Raw genomic sequence first — 21,812 nt, 5'->3', positions numbered from 1 at the left:
CTAGTTCAACCGAGAGACTTAATAACAACATCTGACATGAGAAAATTTGCAAATCTCTGCTGCAATGAAAGCTGTTACTACTTGTCAAGAAACAGTGACGTGAAGCAGCTGTTTTTCGTCATGCCAATCACTGATCAGCAGTCCTTCCTACTGCTTGTTTTACAGTGCCTATCCAAATCATAAAATTAAGTAGTTTTATCATTGATACAATACCAATTTAAGTTAGTTTTTCCTAAGAGAATTTGCTTAATGGTAGACAGACAGACAGATTGATTGATTGATACTTTATTAATCCCGTGGGGAAATTCACATACTCCAGCAGCAGCATACTGATAAAGAACAATATAAAATTAAAAAGTGATAAAAATGCAGGTATAACAGACAATAACTTTGTATAATGTTAACGTTTACCAAAAGGGTGGAACATCTGCAGCATCTTATTCCAGCCTTCTAAGGAAGTATAGTCAGCTCTGTCCTCTCTAGCACAGAGCATCGGTGTTGGCAGTCCAGTCCAATTTATCATCAAGCTGCACTCCCAGGTATTTATAGGTCTGTACCCTCTGCACGCAGTCGCCTCTGATGATCACGGGGTCCATGAGGGGCCTGGTCCTCCTAAAATAGGTGCTGAGCTGGGTAAAATGGACCTAGGGTGGGTTTCCATTTGACACTGAAACTTTGTCTTTATGTGGTGATAGAAGTGACAGTCATCAGAAAACCATAACAAGCTAAAATGTATCGAGTAACGCAGCTTGGATTTTCCGAATAAGCTGTACTGCACACAGAATAAAAAAATCACTTCCACTGTAAGGATCCAGTAGGCCCAGCTACTCAGCCTGTAGCTCCCTTTTCATGATTTTATAGCGCTCTTCACTGAGTCTTAGGATGCCACACAGACCAAAGTCTACCGTACTTCAAATTGTAACCTCCATCGTACCGTTGTATTGAAAGTTGATGGATGGAAATTTTCATAACATTATCAAACCGACTTAGGTGAATTCATGGTCATGGGAAGGTCTGCCATAGCAACAATGGATGGAAGGCAAGAACCAATTCTGAACAGGGTGCCAATGTATCACAGTGCCTACTGATGTGTGCAACAAAATTCAAATATGGACAGTTTTAACATTATATATTACCTTTTGGGATGTTCACAGATTAATTCAGTCTCCTCGTACAAGTGACTGTGGTGCAGACTTTGAAGTGGATGGGCTAAACCTTGTGCTACCTTTCCACAGCCGAAAACAAATGTTTTAACTGATTTTCAGAGTTCCAGTGGGTATACTAAAGAATCCCCCCCCCCTTCAAAATATTCCCATTTTTTTTTTCTTTACAGCCTTAAATGAAAACACATAAACCAATATTTCTTCTCTAACATCCAAGTGAAAGATATCACAGCTACAGTTCAGAAGAATTATAAAAAAATCAAAAACAAGAGCTACTGAGATTAATAAAGGATCCCCCATGTCATTGTCATTTTGTTGACCCACCTTTTGCTTTAATGACAGCCTTGAGTCTGTTGTGATTCTTCTCTGTCAGCTTTGTGCATCTAGATTGAGCCCAATCAATATTTGCCCCCCACTTTTTGGTCAAATTGGACGGTGAGCCTTTGGTGGTCTGCTATCTTCAAATCTTTCCACAGATTTTCAGTGTGATTTAGCTCTGGGCTCTGACCCGGCCACACAAGGACATTCACTTTTTTCTCCTTCAGCCACTGTGTGGTCAGTTTTGCTGTGTGCTTTGGGTCATTTGTCGTGTTGACAGGTGAACATTCTGCCCATCTTCAACTTTCTGACAGAGGGTAGCAGGTTTTCCTGAAGAATCTGACGGTATTTTGCCCCATCCATTTTATCCTTCTACCCTAACGAGAGCCCCAGGCCCCCCACAACAGGTTGCTGCCCCCTCCATTCTTTACTGTAGGTATGGTGTGTTGTGGATGGTGAGCTGCATTGGTGTACCGTTTGATATTAAGGCCAAATAGTTCGATTTTGGTCTCATCTGACCAGAAGACCTTTTTCCACTTGCCGTCAGAATCTTGAAGGTGCATTCTGGCAAAGCTCAAGCGAGCCTTAATGTGGCCTTTCTTGAGAAGTGGCTTTTTCCTTGCGACCCTCCCGAACAAGCCACAATTGTGGAGCGCTTGTGAAATTGTTGTCACATGTACACCATTAATGGCCACTCTGTGCCATCAAATCCTATAACTCCTTCAAAGTGGCCATTGGCCTCTTGGTAGCCTCTCTTGCCAGTTTCCTTCTTGCACTTCCTTCCAGTTTGGAGGGATGACCGGATTCAGGGAGGGTCCTAGTTGTACCAAACACTTGCCACTTCTTTATCATGAACTTTACTGAGCTCCTTGGGATTGATAAAGCATTTGAGGTTTTTTGGTCTCAATCTCCTGCCTTATGTCCGTCCACAACCCTATCCCTGAGATCTTTGGAAAGTGGCTTGCCACCCATAGTCAGTTGTTTGCTGTCAGTTGCACTACAAAGCGAGGGAATGAATGCTTCAGGAACAGCTTCACTAATCACACTCATTACAACTGATCACAGGTGGGAGGAAGCCAATAACCATGGTCTGCAATGGAAATGGTGGGCACTTACACCTGATTGACTTTAGGGGGGGGGTGGATCCTTTATTAATGTCCGTATTTCTTGCTTTTTATTTTTTTAAATTCTTCTGGACTGTAGCTGTGATACAGTATCTTTCACTTGGATGTATAGATTGCACTGATTAAGTAAAGCTGGGAGGAAATATTGGTTTGTGTGTTTTAATTTAAGGCTGTAAAGCAAAAAAAAAAAAAGGGAATATTTCGAAGGGGGGGATTCTTTTCTATACCCACTTTATAATCCTAGAAAGACTTCCATTTCTTCCTAATGTATTACGTAGAAAGTACCAAGTTGCTTATTGCCAGCACCTCACAAAGAAAAAACTGTTTGATCTGTTAAGAACAGTAAGACTATTAGTCTGATTCTCTCTTGTTTTTTGAATTTTGCGTTTTCACGGTGAAAAGAAAAAAGTAAAGGTGCAGATGAATGTATACAACATGCTACTTGGCATGGAGGTTTACCAATCGTTAGAACCGGACAAGCTTGCGTGAACTATGTGACTTTGACGCTGGTATGATTGCCGAGGCCCGAAATGGTGATTCCAGCATCTGAGACCAAGCTGTCTTAACTCTTCCAGGGCGAATGTCGACTTTTGTTGAAATTCAGAAGGTAGAGGTTGGTTATCCGCATGGACCAGAACTTAAAACAGCTTTTTGTTAAAGTGGGCATTCGAGAATGGCACCTAAAGAAGATGTCTCAACTGATGTATGAAATCATCGATAAGCAGGGTGGTATGGAAGCAGTTCACAAGGAAGTCCATCGACAAGAATCTTTCCCTCCACATCACTTAACATGTTTAGCAAGTGCTTCTCAATTTCCTTGCCCCATCTCTTTGGACTCTGAACTTAAGACGCCACTGGGCTTAAAAAAAGGGCCTGCTTCCAGCTTTGCTGTTCTCCAGCACAGAAAAAAGGACCCCTTCATGAACTCAGAAAGTTAGAGGACCGGCAGTTCACATGCTTTTTCTGAAGGAGGACATTCCTCCTCCTCCTTCGCTCCCACCTCCTCCACCGCCAGTTGTTCCACCAGTGGCTTTCCTTCCACCTGCCGTGCCTGCTGTTCCTCCACTACCAGCAGTGCCTGTGGGTGACCAAGTGTAGAACTGGGAGAAGCGGTCCGGCTCCACCAGGAAACACCGAGCAAAAGTCCTTGAACAAATCAAGCAGAGTATCCGGCTGAAATCGATTATCAAAAGTGAGTCCACCGATTGTGTCCCACCATCACTAGAAAGGGGGACCTTGCAAACTCTCTTCTGGATGTCATACAAAAAAGACAAAAGCCATGTATTCCTCAGATGAAGATGACATGGGTGATTCAGAAGATGATTTTGATGAATGGGACTGATTAATCCAAGATGCGGCAGCACTACAGTGTATCTGAATTCGGATAAGTCCGCCCTGTGGAAGTTTTCAAGCAGCCCAACAGCAAACAACTATGATCGATTTAAGATTGGGGGGTGCCTCTGATATTAATGTAAAATGTCTTAAGTTTTATGCTTACAGCTAGTTTTTAGTTGCAAAAAAATTGTACTATTTTATTTCTATGAAGATTTATATTGAAGAGTACTAGGGAAATTCTCCCCCTGCTCGCTTTGCTTGCCAACCCCAGGCCTGCGCTATGCATTACCCTCTTTGCGGTTCTGCCACATGTGGACGTACAATTTAAAAAAAATTTTTATTTTCATGGGAATTGTTACATTTGTATCAATGCAACATGTAACTGCCCGTGTTTGAATTTCGTTTCTTTCTTTCTCTCTATTAAATAAAACAAATTTTTTGAATGTTGGCTCTGAGATTTATAAATTGTCTTTGCAAAAAGCTATTCTAACGGGAAACTGTTAACGTCTTAATATGAATGGCATATCAAGATCTTCTTTGTTGTCTAATGTTATCCATGGAAGATGTACTACATTACCTTTCTTTGATACATCCTTCTTTCTACAGTAATTCATGCGATGTAAGACCGGGCGTTGTTAACGGTTGTAGATATTCTTCAGGGTATTGTAAGTTTTTGTTTTCATCTTCCACACGATCAACACCAACTGTTTCCACATAATCTATTAATACGCATTTAACCAATTTTCTGTGTAACAGATCAACATTTTTGGACGCATTTAACCAGTTTGATTTGTAACCGATTGACATTTTTGGCGTTAATTAATTTGACTTCATTGTTTCTTGGTGCTAGGATTGCCCGTGTACTCATTTTTTCTGTTGATAACCCTTCGGGATGAAATTCTTCAATAAGATTTGGACATAATATGTCTTCTTTAATTGGGAACTGAAAGTGGGGAAAACGAGAGCTGAGAGCGCAGGAAGTGTGTCTGACAAAAGCATTCACACGAATGAGAATTGAGGTCTTGTTGAGAGAAGAGGGCGTGACTTTTGTCAAGGTAAAAGTCTCGTCTTGCGGGACTTGAAAAAATCTCTCTTCTAAAAAGTCTCGTCGCGTTGAAGGATTTTTTCATATAATAGTTTTTCATATAATATATACAGTGGAACCTCGGTTTATGAGTAACTTGGTTTACTAGTTTTTTGCAAGACGAGCAAAAATTTTTAATAAATTTTGACTTGATAAACGAGCGATGTCTTGCAATACGAGTAGTATGGATACACTTTGTCTGCTGAGCGTCATGTGATCACAACTAAGCTGATGGTTCTTCTCTCTCTCTCCTTATCTTGCTCGCCCAGCGCGTCTCTCTCTCTCTCTCTCTCTCCTTATCTCGCTTGCTCGCCCAGCGCGTCTCTCTCTCTCTCTCCTTATTTCGCACGCCTGTCTCTCTCTCTCTCTGGCAATCATCTCCTATTCTCCGTCTGAGTCTGTGTGCCTCACTCATATAGTCAACATCCGTACGAGTGTATACTGTTTACTACAACATTGTGACTGTGTGTGTGTGCTGTGAAGTGCGAGTCCCCATCTTGCTCCCCAAAACACGAAGCTGAGTCTCAGTACTTTAACACCAGCTTTATTCAGCTTGAAACAGCAACAGCGCTGTTATTTATTGTAGCGGGATCTTTATAATGTTCCTTGTATGACCCATTGACGACAGGCGCTTATAGCATGTCTGCGATCTTTTTGGATGCGCTTATACGGCAATCTGCTACAGCGCTGGGCGACTGCGATTGCTTTGGGACGCTCTTCCGCGTGTCGTCCCGTTGGGTGGAATCCCACATGAGTTTAGAAACTCACACCAGCCATGATTCTTTTTAAAGGTAAAGTGCAGGTTAATTTGTATTATGTATTTTACTTTATATTTTGTATTAATCATTTTTATATGAATAGTTTTGGGTTGTGGAACGAATCATCTGAGTTTCCATTATCTCTTATGGGGAAATTCGCTTTGGATTGCGAGCACGTTTCCGGAACAAATTATGTTCATAAATCGAGGTTCCACTGTATATCTTTTTTTATTAAAAAAGAAAAAGATTGTTCTCTTAGCACTCAGTTTTCAGGTTTTTGTGGAAGATCAGTTAACATTCACAACAGAAACATCAACAATTAATTATATGATCGGATAAGGAATAGATATTTTTTGTGGCATTGTAAAAAGACAGTAATTACCAATTAGGCAAAAAGCCGAATTCCTCCCTTTCTGTAAGAATGCAATTGTTGTTGATGAACGAGTTAGCCCGTTTTCTTTTGAACCTCTAACAGCAGCATTTCACTTAGACATTTTGCCTTCATTTCTGATCAAAGTGAATTTTGGCTGCAAGTAGCTTGTTGTGTATATTTTTTAAGTGGCTCTGTTTAGCATCCCTTCAGGTGGATTAGATTGCAACTCTAGGATTCGTTCTTTCTTCTCCCCACTGGTGCTGGTTTAAGCCTCAAACCTATATGAATTTATGGTTTGAGAATATAGATTTTAATAGGGCCATTTAAGTAGCATCACTAATAAAGAGAGAACAATGTGTAGCATGTAACAGGAAAAACTGAATCCTAAATAATGTGTTTCTCTTTCAAACTGACTGTGGGTAGCTGTGTGCGCATAGCAATGCATTAGACAGCCAGTAGGTGGTGATAAAGTGCTGCCTAGTAAATAAAGCAACTCTATTCTCTGCTGTAATATCATACTTAGCTTTTAAATACCTTTAAAATATTTAAAGCATAGTTATAAATACCTTAAAATATTTAAAAGATACATGCTATATAGTTTGGAGGAAAAAAAAATAGTCTCCTAGAAATATTGTTTTACCTTATAGCACGGGTGTCGAACTCCAGTCTTGGTGGGCCGCATTCATTCTAAACATCTTCTTCACTAGTGACCTGTTTTTGCTGCTAACTCACTTCTTTTGCCTTAGTTTTAATTAACTTGACTCAGGCCCCTTAGTTGTTTCGTTTTCAAAGTTAAGCATTTTCTATTAATAAATAAATAAAATATTTTGCCAGCTCTGGTGCTTTACATTGGAGGCTGTGTGGCATGGCAGAAAATCTTAAAACACTTAGCAAATACGTCCATCTTTCAGGCTATGACAGTTGATGATATTGATCCATGTCTGGCGATTACATACATATTGTAAAATAGTTTCGACATGTCATTTTTGAGCAAAATATTACAAGTTTCAGCCATTTTAAAAGAACCCAGCCATTTGCGACAGCTCAGCTCTTAGTCTTTCACTTCAACAATCCTTTCACCACCATACTGGTTAGGCCACCACCATCCTGACTCCGCACTAGTCCAGGAGAAAATGCATTTGGATAACAAATCAATTGAAACCGCAGACCTCCAGGTGAATCTACAAAATACTAAGTTGAAGGGGATCTATGCTTATGGGATCAATTATTTATAACTAGCTGTGTAAGCCCGTGCTGTAAAAAGCCCGGACTCCTAGAAACGATAGAAATTGTCAGAAATAAAACTGACCTGCAGAGTCGGCCGTTTGATTTTGCGGATGTGCTCGTCCCCCTTGTCTATTAGCGGCTAAGTGAGTTTCTCTCTCGTTTGTCTCTCCTCGGCAATTTCACTTTGGCGATGGAGTCACTTTCTTTCAGCTTCGTGCTATAGCCTCGCACTTCTTTGTTCTTCCGACTCGTTAACCTGGGGCCGCCTTGCTGGCTCTTTGAGCTTCATTGCTGTAGCCTCACACTTCCGGGCCAGACAGACACACCCACACACTTCCACGCATAGACGTTTATATATAAGATGAATTCAGGTCACTGTGCAGAAGTCTGTTTCCATCTTGACAATAAATATTCTTTTTCTGTTGACCAACATTAAAAACGCCAAATTAAAACCTCTGGTTGATTGTTGTTTACAACTCCCAAGGGCGTAAATACCGTACAGAGCAACCCAAGACAGCCCCAGAAAAGGTTTTATAGTTTAAGGTGGTTGCTACCGGTGGTCGTTTAGGGTTCCTGCTTCCTCCAATTAAGGTCAAACTTGGAGGAGTAGGCCCAAGCAAATCTAACGATATGCAAGAACCAGTGACAGCGTACTGCACGATAACGTGCAGTGAATAAACTCGACTTGACCGTATTCCGCGCCTGGTCACATCCGGCGCACAGCCGACCTGCTGCCCCCTGCCGAGAGTTGATTCTGCAATCTATATATATAAAATTCTTTTCGCGTTTGAAATGGAAATTACGTATGACCACGCGAAACGGAAATTACGTATGACTAGAGAACATATTGTAATACAGGAACTAATCACTTCGTTTATGGACGGCATTTTTATATCGTCTTTGCGAATTGTTATTTGTGTGAGTTACTTTACTGATATTGAAAAGAAGTAAACACAAACACACCGATCTATCCCATAGAAGTGCGCCCCACATCGCCCTCTCCCAGCCCTCCTCTCTGGACTCCAGCGCTGAGCCGTCCGCCACCAGGCGCGTTCTGACAGAGAAGTTTTATTTATTCGTCCACGTGACTGCCACATTATAACTTTTTTTTAATTGGCAGTACTTGATAGTAGAAGAGATGAGGAAAACAGCTTTGCATCTTTCTACTTTTTAACTGCGCCGAGCTGTAAACAAAGTGAAGACGACACCCCGCCTTCAGCGGCGAGGGGTCGTGAGAACAAAGTGGACGCTCGGAGGTGCGGAATGTCGGGCTGCTCTGCCTGGTCGAGAGCTTCTCAGTTTCCGGCAGCGTCCTCTCTTCTCGCACTGTTTGTGACACTTCGAGTGCCCTGGAAATCATTGTGAATGAGTGTGATCGGCGCCATCGAAGTGTGACTCTCTTCGTAAATTGCGCTTCACGACTACTTACTGTCCCTTAAGGTGAGTTCAGGTCACTAAAACCCAGCAACATTCAAGGTTGCTTTTGTGATGAATTCTTTTAAGAAGATGGAGGGTTTACATCAAAGAAAATGTACCGACCTCTTCATGTTAAGTTTTGGACTTGGGAATTGTTTGGACCTTCTACCCGTTAGCACGGAAGGGCAGCGTCCACATTTCTCAGAATAATTTCTCTCTTAAATCACAGGCACGTACTGCAAGGTTGTCAGGCATAAATTTGCAGGATCGCATAGAAAATGTAATTTCTATACCACAGCGGTCGTGTAGCGCCTTTTACAAGGGATCTGCTACCGAGAGATGATCCAAATATATTTAAGCTGCTGTTGGTGCTACTTACCTGTTGTGTTATAGTGCCTTTAAAATGTACTTTACCCGAAAGCACTCCAGTACTGCTCAATGTATCTTTACTTCTTACATGTTAATGTTTTACTGTTTGATAAATTTATATACTACATTTTATTTTTTTTCCGTTGCACTCAGTGAGCGAAGCCACTGGGTAATCAGCTAGTAAAATAAAATAAAAATAAAGGGAGGAATAATCTTGGAGGTCAATCATCAACGCGAAAGCAGATAGTAGACATCATTTAGTATATGTGTACTGTGAGCGCTGAAGCCGGAAAACAACGGAAGAACTTAAACCCAATTTAAATAAAAATAATTTCTTTATTCTTAATTCTTGGTGAGTAGAGAAAATGTGAGACTACCTCTTCCCAACTCAGTCGACTGATTTGGGTTTTAGCAGAATCCCTAAAGTAAACCCGTTCTCTCTTTTATATCCTAGAAAAGAAAAAAAAACCCTAGCAGTTCATTCTGAGGTTATACATAGTTAAAAGTTAACTCTTAAGTTATGACATACTGGAATGTCCTAAACCATTAAACTAACAGCCATTTGCATTCCTAAGGAATACACCCTTCTATTTATACACACTTAGAATCAATTTAAACATTCTTATAGTCCAAAAAGATCTTACATTCTTCACAGGGTCTTCTGATAGTATCAAAGGTCAGCCTTTCCTCATAAAGAAATGCAAGCTAATAATGTTGTAAGTCTTTTTTTCTTTCTCAGTACCAAATTTCAGGTCAGACGGTTTGCGAGCTACAGGCGAGTTAAAATCCTGGACAGACAGATGGACAGCCACGGTAGCGTATTATATAAGAAGACAGACTGACATGGCAATCCAAATAAATAGTTAGAAAACGATTAAGCTATGTAAAACCTTCTCAATCTACTTTTTATTGGCCCTTTATTGACACAACTTAACCAAGACATAATCTTTCTATGAAAAGGTGACATGTCTTTGTGGTAGCACGGTGACTCCAGTGAGGCCCAGGTGACAGTCACGGTGTGGACTTTACCCACGTGTCAGATGACTTTTCTTTTTCTCCTTATTTTCTCCCAACAATCTAAAAAAGAAGTGTGAGTTAGGTTCATTTCTGATACATCGGTACATCAAGTTTACCTGTCCAGGCTCGGGTCCTGTATTTTCACCCTATACTACCAGAATAGATTCTGGCCCTCCAATGGCTCTGATTTGAATTAAGTGGGTTTGAGAGGTCCACAGGTCCATGGTTCTTGAAGCTGATCCTCCAGGTAGCTGTGAACCACCCAATCTCACTGAGACTGCACAGGCGGTGAACCAGCTGAGGGGGGGAAAGGCTGCAGGGATCTGTGGTATCCGGGGTGAACTTCTCCAGGCATATAGTAAGGCTTTCCTCCTGGCATTGCAAGCAATCTTTGCTTCCATTTTGGAGACTGGCATCATCCTAACTGACTGGAAAACCGGACTTGTCGTTCGTATCTGGAAAGGGAATGGTGATCACCTGGATTGCAGCAACTACAGGGGGATAACACTGTTCTCGGTGCCGGTTAAGATCCTTGCTAGGGTTATCCTTAATAGGATCCGTGATCACTTGCTCACCTACCAGCGACCGGAACAGTCTAGTTTTACGCCTAAGAAGTCTACCATCGACCGCATCCTGGCACTGAGGGTTCTCATGGAGCGCAAACGCGAATATCTGCAGAGTTTCTTTGCAGCCTTTGTCGATTTTCGCAAAGCGTTCGACTCAGTTGATCGAGCTGCCCTGTAGGATATCCTGAGGGTTTGCGGGATCCCCTCGAGTTGCTGGATATCATGGCCAGCCTGTACACTGGTACTGTGAGTGCTGTGCAGAGTGGAGGCAGGACCTCTGCGTTTTTCCCAGTTAATTCTGGGGTTCATCAGCGGTGTGTTTTGCTCCTACTCTGTTCAATGCTTGTATGGACTGGGTGTTGGGCAAGGTCATGGGGTCCAGTGGCTCTGAGGCGTCTGTTGGTGAAGAAAAGTTCACGGATCTTGACTTTGCTGACGATGCTGTGATCTTCACGGAGTCAGTGGAGGCTCTGATCGGGGCTCTTGAGACACTGAGTGAGGAGTGTGAGTGTCTGGGCTTGCGAGGGTCCTGATAAAAGCCAAGAGCCAGGCCTTTACTGACCTCTTCGGCATGGCCATCAGCAGTGCATCTGTTTGTGGAGAGAGTGTCGACCTCGTTGAGAGGTTTACTGACCTTGGCAGTGACATTCATGTCTTTGGTGACTCTTCCAATATAGTCAGTAGACGGATTGGGAGAGCATGGGGGGTCATGAGGTCGCTGGAAAGGGGTGTGTGGCGCTCCTGATATCTCAGCAAAAGGACGAAGGTCCATGTCTTTAGAGTCCTGGTGCTTCCTGTCTTGCTGTATGGTTGTGAGACATGGACGCTACCCAGTGACCTGAGATGAAGACTGGACTCCTTCAGTACTGTGTCTCTTCGGAAAGCCCATGGGTACCGTTGGTTTGACTTTGTGTTGCTCATGGAGTCCCAAATGAGGCACATTACCTGCATTGTGAGGGAGCGTCAGTTACGGCACTATGGCCATGTAGTGCGTTTCCCTGAGGGTGATCCAGCTCGTAAGGTCCTCATTGTTGGGGACCCGAGTGCCTGGACCAGGCCAAGGGGTCGCCCACGTAACACCTGCCTGTGACAGATAGAGGGTCATTTCCGGAGTGTGGGACTGGACTGCATGTCTGTCCGAGGGGTTGCCAACGGGCATCCTGAGTTGTTTCGTCGTGTAGTGGGTGTGGCAAGGCGCTGTACCAGTGCATGCTCTCCAACTTGACTTGACTTGACTTGGTTTGAGAATCAATCAATCAATATTTATTTATATAGCACATATTCATACAAAAAAATGTAGCTCAAAGTGCTTTACAAAATGAATAGAAAAATAGAAGACACAATAAAAAATAAACATAAGTCAACATTAATTAACATAGAATAAGTAAGGTCCGATGGCCAGGGTGGACAGAAAAAACAAAAAAAAAAAACTCCAAAAGCTGGAGAAAAAAAAATAAAATCTGTAGCGGTTCCAGACCACGGGACCGCCCAGTCCCCTCTGTGTCCTGCAGTGTTATGTAATTTCAACAGAGTACACTGCTGCCATTAGAGAGGAGGCCTGATGGATTTATAGAACCCAAGCGTTTTGATTTGTTTATTGGGATGTAATCTGTTGACTGACCGTCTTGTATTAGGAGTTTAAATGGAATAATCGCTCGCCCACCCCCGGGTTTGGTTAACCAGATATTTAATTTAAAGAGATTGTTATTTTTGTTTCATTCATTTTTTATTTCTTGATATTTGCCAGTAATAAAGCTGTAGTGAATGAGTTATTCAAGGGGCGCGTTACTTTGCGTCTCTGCCTCTCATGTTGTGAAGACCCCCTGAACTCTAAGGAGATGCAGTTGCTCCTCCAAAACCCCCTCTTAAACGGTGATACAGTGGGAAACAAATACATTTTTGTAATACCTCCTCTATGCTCGATCAGCTGGCTTGCTGCTGCTGCTTGTGCCGTGCTGCGTGGATCTGCGTGTCGCTCACCGCATCGAACATTTAAAAGCCTGTACAGCAACTGTACTTTTGTCTCACTTCCTTGTCTCACGGGACGTTAAAGTGTCTCAGAGAATATTTTAATTTTAATTTTTTTATTATAATAGAGAGGAGGGAAGAATTTACCTTACTGCATTGTGATGCCTGATAGAATTACTTGGAGGCCTGTTGCTCATTTATACGGACACATGAGGGCAGTATTTCATCTACATGTTGCAGCCTTTTGCTTCTGGAAGCAAATTAGATGCCTTCAGTAAAAATGAACTGTGCTAAATGTAGCTTGGAATTTGATCGTTTTGAGTGAAAAGGCAGCAATACTCTATTGATATACACAAGCAGTCCATCTGCAGTGCCCAACCAGATACTAAACAAGCATTTGACTACCGGTAATCTGACCAGACTGCAGCAACCTATCATATCTGTGGTACTAGCTAGAAAGAACTTGAAGTAACTGGTGGTCAGGGGAAATCACACAGGGGGTGTGAACAGTGAAACAACAAGTTAGGCTACCACTCTGTGTAGTTAACGGCAGGGGCATTTTCTGGCTAATCCGTTCTTGTGTGCCAGGCTAACACATTGCATCTGGAAGGGATGTCACCAGCTTCCATCCATCCATCATCTTCCGCTTGTCCAGGGTCGGGTCGCGAGGGCAGCAGCTTAAGCAGAGAGGCCCAGACTTCCCTCTCCCCGGCCACTTCTTCCAGCTCTTCCGGGAGAATGCCAAGGCGTTCCCAGGCCAGCCGGGAGACATAGTCCCTCCAGCGTGTCCTGGGTCTTCCCCGGGGCCTCCTCCCGGTTGAGCGTGCCCGGAACACCTCACCAGGGAGGCATCCAGGAGGCATCCTGATCGGATGCCCGAGCCACCTCATCTGACTCCTCTCGATGCGGAGGAGCAGCGGCTCTACTCTGAGCCCCTCCCGGATGACTGAGCTTCTCATGCTATCTTTAATGTTTAATTTTTTTTATTTTTATTTTTATCACCAGCATCAAGAAAATAAAATAACGTTTAACCAATGAGCTGGATTGTCCACCTCCGGTCCTGGTGGGCCGCAGTGGCTGCAGATTTTCATTCTAACCCTTTTCCTAATCAGCGAGCAGTTTTCCCTGCTAATTAACTCCTTTACCCTTCCTTTTAATAGCCCTGTTTTTAAGGACTCGTGCTCTGAATTGATTCGTTTCTTCATTAAATGGCAGCCAAACAGAAATGAGATGACAAATGACCAGTTAAATTGGGGCTTCAAAATCCAACCAGTTTCTTAACTAGAAGCCAATTCTTGCTGTTCATTAAAAAGCCGTTATTGAATATCATGACTACAGACTACTGATTTTCTGTTTCAGCCGTCCAGATATTTTGGTGACTTGAGCAGACCAACGTGGCCGAGACCGTCATCTTTTTAGGTGTTTCAGGTTGTTTTGTGTCTTATTATTGTTTGGCTGATCATTAAGGAAAATGAAACAACTAAGGGGTCAGAGTCTCGTCAGTTAAAACGAAGGCAACACAAGTTAATCCGCAGCAAAAAATGGCTCACTAATTAAAGAGATGGTTAGAATGAAAACCTACTGCCACTGTGGCCCACCAGGACTGGAGTTGAACACCCCGGGTTTATAGACTTTGGCCTAGTATGTGCTCTGAAATGGGAAATACCATCATTCTTCATGTGCTCATTAACTCTCTGACTCCTGTTCGAAAACATGTTCAAGTTTCTTGTTTTTATTTACTTCAATCACATAATACCAAAGGTAATGTTTCACAAAGAGTGACGGAGCAACAGCAGACATGTTTATGAACTACCTGTGTGTAGGCTGCAAGCTGAAGTCTGTTTATCCACAATGTCGTGTCTCGTAGGAGCAGCAACAAAGCTGGACCGATGACCTCCCTGCATGTCGGCTATGTGGTGTGGGCACGGCCACCAACTGCACGTATGGGCCAGATGGAAAGGGAATAGAGGAGCATGCCAATGAAGACGGGTATCTTCGCTTCCGGTAAGAGCTTTTCATCTGGGTCTTTTTTTTATTTAGCTTTTTATGTTAGTGGACATACAATCCATAGTGTTTTCTCTGTCACTTTTCTTTCCAAGGGGGGACAATGGCTGCTTTCTGTATGGCGTTTTCAATGGGCATGAAGGGAACCGTGTAGCCAACTTTGTCTCGCAGCGTTTGGCAGCTGAATTGCTGCTTGGCCAGCTGAGCTCCAGCCATACAGATGCTGATGTCCGCAAAGTCCTGCTCCAGGTAAATAAGCCAAAAAAAGGTGTCCATTTTGATTTAACTGTCAAAATTAAACCGCTGAGGCTGAAGTACTTATCCGGAAAGTTCCTAATACTGCTTGCCAGTGGACTTGGCCAGGGTGAAGCTTAGGGGTATGTAGCAGTTTCCCACGGTTAGATTTTTGCCAGACTTTCATGTATTTATTTATTAGTAAATATGGTTATTTATTTATGTTTCTATTTATTTATTCTTTCCCTTAGGCATTTGATGTAGTAGAAAGGAGCTTTTTCGAGTCAATTGACGATGCTCTGGCCGAAAGGGCTAATTTGCTGTCTCAGCTTCCCGAGGTAGGTGACCTTGATTTTAATTTGCTGTAGTTCCTAACTAATTTTCTTTAATAGACCCTCCATCCTTAATGAATTTTTGTTGTGTTTATCTTGTTTTTAATTTGAAGACAGGGTAAGGAGGCATAGGCAGTATAGTCCAGGGGTGGCCATCTCCGATCATGGAGAGCCGCAGTGGCTGCAGGTTTTTGTTCCAAACCATTTGCTTAATTAGAAGCTAATCCTCACCAATAGCGGATCTTATTTTATTTCATGACTAGGGGGTTTCACCCCCTGCTCGCTTCGTTTGTCAACCCCCGGGCCCCACGCTCTGCTCCAGCTACTTCGCGTCTCTGCCGCTCACGTATGTGGGGTTCACTTTCACCAAACAACAAATCTTTGAATTCTCATGAATACGCCTCTTCATTGGGAAGAATCTCTACTTTTCCCTGATAGTAACACGAATTAGAGCAGAGGTCGCCAAGTCCAGTCCTGGAGGACCACCATGGCTACAGGTTTTCATTCTAACCCTTTTTTTAATGAGTTACCTGTTTGTGCTGCTAGTTAACTTATTGTAAATTCATTTTAATTGAATTGCTTTTATACAATTTGTTCCCCTGAATGTCTTCATCCTTCCTCTGAACTGCGTCATTTCTTTCCTTAAATGGCACCCAAACAGAAATGAAATGTGAAGTGAGGGAGCCAACAGAAGACCAACTAAGTCAGAGCCTCAAACTCCAACCAATTTCACTCCAACCAGCTGCTTAATGAGGTGCCAATTCTTGTTGTTGATAGATAGATAGATAGATAGATAGATAGATAGATAGATAGATAGATAGATAGATAGATACTTAAACCCGTTTTTTTAATTCCGTGGCTTGTTGCTGTTCTCGTGGTGCATTTACAGACATTTATGAAATTGTTGATTTTCTCTTTTCTAAAAGCGCTGTTAAAATGTTTTGGGGACCTGAGCAGACCATCATTTTTGAGACCTTCCTCGTTCTTTATTTTCAGATATTGTATGATGGACACCAGTTGTTTTGGTTCATTTTATATCTCATTATTGTTTGGCTGCTAATTATAGGAAAAGAAACAATTAAGCGGTCTGAGTCTTCAAGAGCAAGTTAATTAAAATTTGATCAAAAGAAGTTAATTAAGAAAAGGGTTGGAATGAAAACCTGCAGCTACGGTGGTCCTCTAGGGCTGGAGTTGGCAACCCTTGAATTAGACAATCTACAAGTCTCTGACTTAAAGTTTGAAGCCAAACAATATCTACATACAGTGCTTCTGTCATATCACCCATGTCCATATATTCAATCTCCATCCATCCATTATCCATCCCTCTATATCCTAACTACAGGATCACCGCAGGGTTATATTCGATCTCTTTTTCGCTTTTACTTTTTCGTCAATAACGCATTGATTTTTGATTCCATGTTTGGAATTACATCGTGACAACGCAATGTATAACTGCCCGTGAGTGAATATCGTCTCTTTCTCTCTACACAAACTGTGTCTGACAATAGCATTCACACAACTGAGAAATGACTGAACCGTGTGCGTGGCTGTAAATGTTTTAGATTTGGGCAGGACTTTCCCCAAATCTCTTTGCATAAAGTCTTGTCTCGCAGGGCTTGAAATTTTCTCTCGCAGTATTTCACTTTCAACAAACAACCGGTCTTGTAATTCTCGCAGATACGCCACTTCATTGGGAACAAACACTACTTTTCCCTGATGGCAACACGAATCAGATGATCTACAAGTCTCTGATTTAATGTTTAAATCCGAACAATATATTCAATCTCTTTTCACTGTTCCGTTATTTCACCGAGTAATAATTTTTGTTTGTTTGTGCTAATGCGATATTTACTATCCTTTTTTTGAGACTTTCGAATTTTCGTACTTCCAGTATCTTCAACCTGCTCTGCATGTGTATCACACCAAATGTTTTTGAATTCTTTACGACGTTCTACTTTGTCATCTACTCTTTGTCTTTTATTTCTGGCCCTGGGTGTGGTTAAATCTCTTGGCACGAAGCCTTGTCACGCAGGACTTAAAATTATCTCTCTGAAAAAGTCTTGTCTCGTCCCATTGCTTGTATAGTAGAGAGCATGTATCCTCCAAGTGATTTGAAGCCTTAAACAGATGAATACTTTTCACATCTTCACTTTCTCTTCAGTTTCCTTCTAAGTGCTTAATTGAACCAAACAGTAAATGATGAATACACACGGGTGGAAGTAGAGACAAGCTGAACGTTGAACTGCTGGTTCCTTTGTCATTTGCATCTTCTTGCTAGTAAGGAGCATTTAAACAATGAATTTAACTCTTTAAGACTAAAAATAAACAATTAAGAGTTTAAAATCTTAGCAAGCGTGACAACTGAAATGAACCAGAAAAATGTCACTTGAGCAATATTTGTTTCATGAGCAATGAATGATTTCTTATGATGTAATTGGGTTGAAATACAAATGTAAAGCCACTGTGGCCGTCCAGGACCAACATTGCTCACACCTGATTTAAAGGGTCTAAGTCTTAAATAGCAAATACATTAAATGAATTAGTATCAAAAAACTAGTCACTAATTAAGGAAATTGTTAGAATGTAAACATGCAGCCACTGTGACTTTCCAGGATTGGTAGTTGGCCACCCCTAGTATTGTCCATCACGAAAAATATTTCAGCCCCACCATTGTTTTCCACAGAGCAGATTACTTAATCTAACCAATTCTATTATGTAAATGTGTTAATAAATTAGTTGGAGGGATTTATCCATGCTGGAATATAATTACTAATATAGTTTTTCATTCCAAAATGTTGTGTTGCTGCCATCCGTCTAACGGCAACGACAGCCATGTTAATAGCGATATCTATTGACAGCGGTTAGCGTTCTGGCCTCACTGCTCTTGAGCATCCTGTTTCAGTTCCCTGCTCAGTCACTTTGTATGTGGAGTTTTCGTACTCTCCCTGTGTCTTTTGATTTTTTTATTTTTGTTCTTTTATTTTTCCCATACACCTACGTGCTAGGTATACTGGAGTTTTAAAACAAGCCTCAGTATGTTTGATTGTGGGGTTTGTCTTGTCTTTCTTCATCTCCTATATGCCCATAGTTGTCAGGATGGTGCTGTCTCTCCACATCCCTGAAACAGAAAAAGGCAGCCTTAGAACATAAATAAATGCATAGAGTTATCATCCACCCATCCATTATCCAGCCCACCGCAGGGCACACACACCCACACACCAAGCACACACAAGGGACAATTTAGAATCACCAGTGCACCTAACCTGCATGTCTTTGGACTGTGGGAGGAAACCAGAGCACCCGGAGGAAACCCACGCAACACAGGGAGAACATTCAAACTCCAAGCAGAGAACCCGGGTTTCCTAACTGCGAAGCAGCAGTGCTACCCACTGCGCCACAGTGCCTCCCATAGAGCTATCATTCATTTGCTATTCTCTTAGATGGCACAATGGTATAGGGCTTCGTTTTGCTGCATGGATTTAGCATCATGACTTTAAAACCTGCACCCCATTGTTTTCTGTGCAGGTTAAACATTTCCCCAGTGTCTGCTTCGGTACCCCCCCATATCCTAAAAATGTGCAGATTGTAGATGATTGATGATTCCAAATCAATCTTATGTGAGGTGGTCCTGCAATAGACTGGCTTTCAGTCTTCCAAGATAAGCTCCAGCCGTCTGTGACACACAACTGGATTGACTGGATTTAAAAATGTCATGTTATTTTTTTCCTACTGCATATGCTCAGCAAAATAGTCAATCTATTACTGCTTGTGATTTATATTTGTATCTTTGGATGTATAGTGGGTATAGAAAAGAATCCTAATTTATTTTTGCTTTACAGCCTTAAATGAAAACACACACAGAAATTATGTCTTCCCAGCTTTAGTTACTCATTGCAATCAATAACATCCAAGTGAAAGATAAGACAGCTACAGTTCAGAAAAATTATAAAAAATCAAAACAAGACGGAGATTAATAAAGGATCACCCCAGTGTCATTTTGTTGGCCCACCTTTTGCATTAATGACAGCCTTGAGTCTGTTGTGATTCTTCTCTGTCAGCTTTGCACATCTAGATTGAGCCCACTCAATATTTGCCCCCCACTCTTCTTTACAGTTTAACTGTTCACGTTCGCTCAAATTGGATGGTGAGTGTTGGTGGTCTGCTATCTTCAAATCTTTCCACAGATTTTCACTGGGATTTAGGTCTGGGCTGTGACTGGCCACACAAGGACATTCACAATTTTGCTGTGTGCTTTTGTGATGAAAGGTGAACATTCTGCCCATCTTCAATTTTCTGGCAGAGGGTAGCAGGTTTTCCTCATGAACTTGATGGTATTTTGCCCCATTCATTTTTCCTTCTACCCAAACGAGAGTCCCAGGCCCCCCAAAGCAGGATGCTGCCCCCTCCATGCTTTACTGTCGGTATGGTGTGTTGTGGATGGTGAACTGCATTGGTGTACCGTTTGGTATTGAAGCCATATAGTTTGATTTTGGTCTCATCTGACCATAAGACCTTTTTCCACTTGGCATCAGAATCTTCACGATGCATTCTGGCAAAGCTCAAGCGAGCCTTAATGTGGCTTTTCTTGAGAAGTGGCTTTTTCCTTGCGACTCTCCCAAACAAGCCACAATTGTGGAGAGCTTAAGAAATTATTGTCACATGCACACCATTAATGACCCACTGTTTGCCATCAAATCCTGTAACTCCTTTAAAGTGGCCTTTGGCCTCTGGGTAGCCTCTCTTTCCAGTTTCCTCCTTGCTGTTCCATCCAGTTTGGATGGACGGCCGGGTCCAGGGTGGGTCCTAGTAGTACCAAACACTCGCCACTTCTTTATGATGGACTTTACTGGGCTCCTTGGGAGATTTTTTTGGTCTCCATCTCCTGCCTTATGTCTGTCCACAACTCTATCCCTGAGATCTTTTGAAAGTGGCTTGCCACCCATAGACAGTTGTTTGCTGTCAGTTGCACTACCAAGCAATGGAATGAATGCTTCAGGAACAGCTTCACTAATCACACGGATTACAAGCCAGTAACCATGGTCTGCAATGGAAATGGTGGGCACTTACACCTGATGAAGTTTAGGAGAGGGGGGATCCTTTATTCATCTCAGTATTTCTTGTTTTTTATTTTTTATAATTCTTCTGAACTGTAGCTATGATATCTTTCACTTGGATGTTATAGATTGCATTAAGTAATAATAATAATAATAATAATTCTTTTATATTTATATAGCGCTCTTCTCACTACTCAAAGCGCTCAGCAATTGCAGGTTAAGGGCCTTGCTCAAGGGCCCAACAGAGCAGAGTCCCTATTGACATTTACAGGATTCGAACCGACAACCTTCCGATTGCCAGTGCAGATCCCTAAGCCTCAGAGCCACCACTCCCCCTGAGTAAGTGAAGCTGGAAAAAAATTGGTTTGTGTGTTTTCATTTAAAGTTGTAAAGCAAAAAAAAAAAAAATGGGAATATTTCGATGCTGGGATTCCTTTCTATACTCACTGTAAGTGTTGCTTAGATAGATAAGCAGCCAGCCAGCCAGACAGACAGTTCTGTGTTTGTTCCAATGGAAAAAAAATAGCTTTTTAAAGAAGCTCAAGAGATAAATACGTGTAATATGTAGTTCTGTTCCTTATTTTGTATTTAACGTTCTTTCTTGTATTTTGTTTATGCTTGTAGAAAAAATGCCCACAACTCAGCAAGCTTTCACTTCTCATTTTTAAAAAGTAAAGTGCACTCTAGTTAAGTTGTTTCCCTTTTTGTTTTTTTCTGGTGTGGTCAACTGTGCCTCAGGGTGTACCTCTTCACCAGCTCCCACCACAGTATCAAAAGACCGCAGAGGGGATCAGCATTCTTGAGCGTGAGATTTCAGGAGGTGCCACAGCAATGGTGGCTCTCATACTGAACAACAAGCTCTACATTGCCAATGTGGGTACGTAACTCTTCCAAAACTGGTAATGTATCATCATTTAGTAAATAATGAATTTTGGAGAGAAATGAAAAGGCTTTTTTAAATAATAACATCTGGAAACTTTTAGGCATATTTAACCATGGTCTTTCCAATTTATGATCACTTGAAACAGTAATTTATTGTCATATTTAAAAATGAATTATATGAAAAATAATACTTTCAAGTTTTTGTGCTCATATTGTATCATGCTGTTCATGAAAATAGTGCTGCCGAGTCTGCTGAGGTAAAGAAATAGTCCTACATTTCTCAGTTGCACTTCTAGTAATTTAATGATATCCAGTTTGGATTGGATCTGTGCGGCACCGCAGTAATGCGGGCTCTGCATCGGTCTGTCGTGATGAAAAAGGAGCTGAGCCGTAAGGCAAAGATGGTCATGGGCTATGGGTAGTGACCGAAAGAACAAGATCGCGAATACCAGCGGCCGAAATCAGTTTCCTCCCCAGGGTGTCTGGGCTTTCCCTTAAAGATTGGGTGAGAAGCTCAGTCATCCTGGAGGAGCTCAAAGTAGAGCCACTGCTCCTCCGCATTGAGAGGAGTCAGATAAGTTGGCTTGG

The 21,812-nt window shown here is 41.9% G+C and overlaps 1 protein-coding gene across 2 annotated transcripts in view; it reads left to right on the top strand.

Annotated features, from left to right (window-relative positions):
• tab1 (TGF-beta activated kinase 1/MAP3K7 binding protein 1) overlaps positions 1-21,812 on the top strand; it is a 102,668-nt gene that overhangs the window by 12,856 nt on the left and 68,000 nt on the right. For both annotated transcript variants that reach the window (XM_039765284.1, XM_039765283.1), the window contains exons 2-5: positions 14,586-14,722; positions 14,818-14,971; positions 15,208-15,294; positions 21,081-21,219. In XM_039765284.1, the coding sequence (XP_039621218.1) occupies positions 14,586-14,722; positions 14,818-14,971; positions 15,208-15,294; positions 21,081-21,219 (517 nt within the window). The remainder of the gene's footprint in view (positions 1-14,585; positions 14,723-14,817; positions 14,972-15,207; positions 15,295-21,080; positions 21,220-21,812) is intronic.

This window comes from Polypterus senegalus, chromosome 10, assembly GCF_016835505.1.
Source record: "Polypterus senegalus isolate Bchr_013 chromosome 10, ASM1683550v1, whole genome shotgun sequence".
NCBI classification, from domain to species: Eukaryota; Metazoa; Chordata; class Cladistia; order Polypteriformes; family Polypteridae; genus Polypterus; species Polypterus senegalus.
This window is presented reverse-complemented; position numbering and strand designations above follow the sequence as displayed.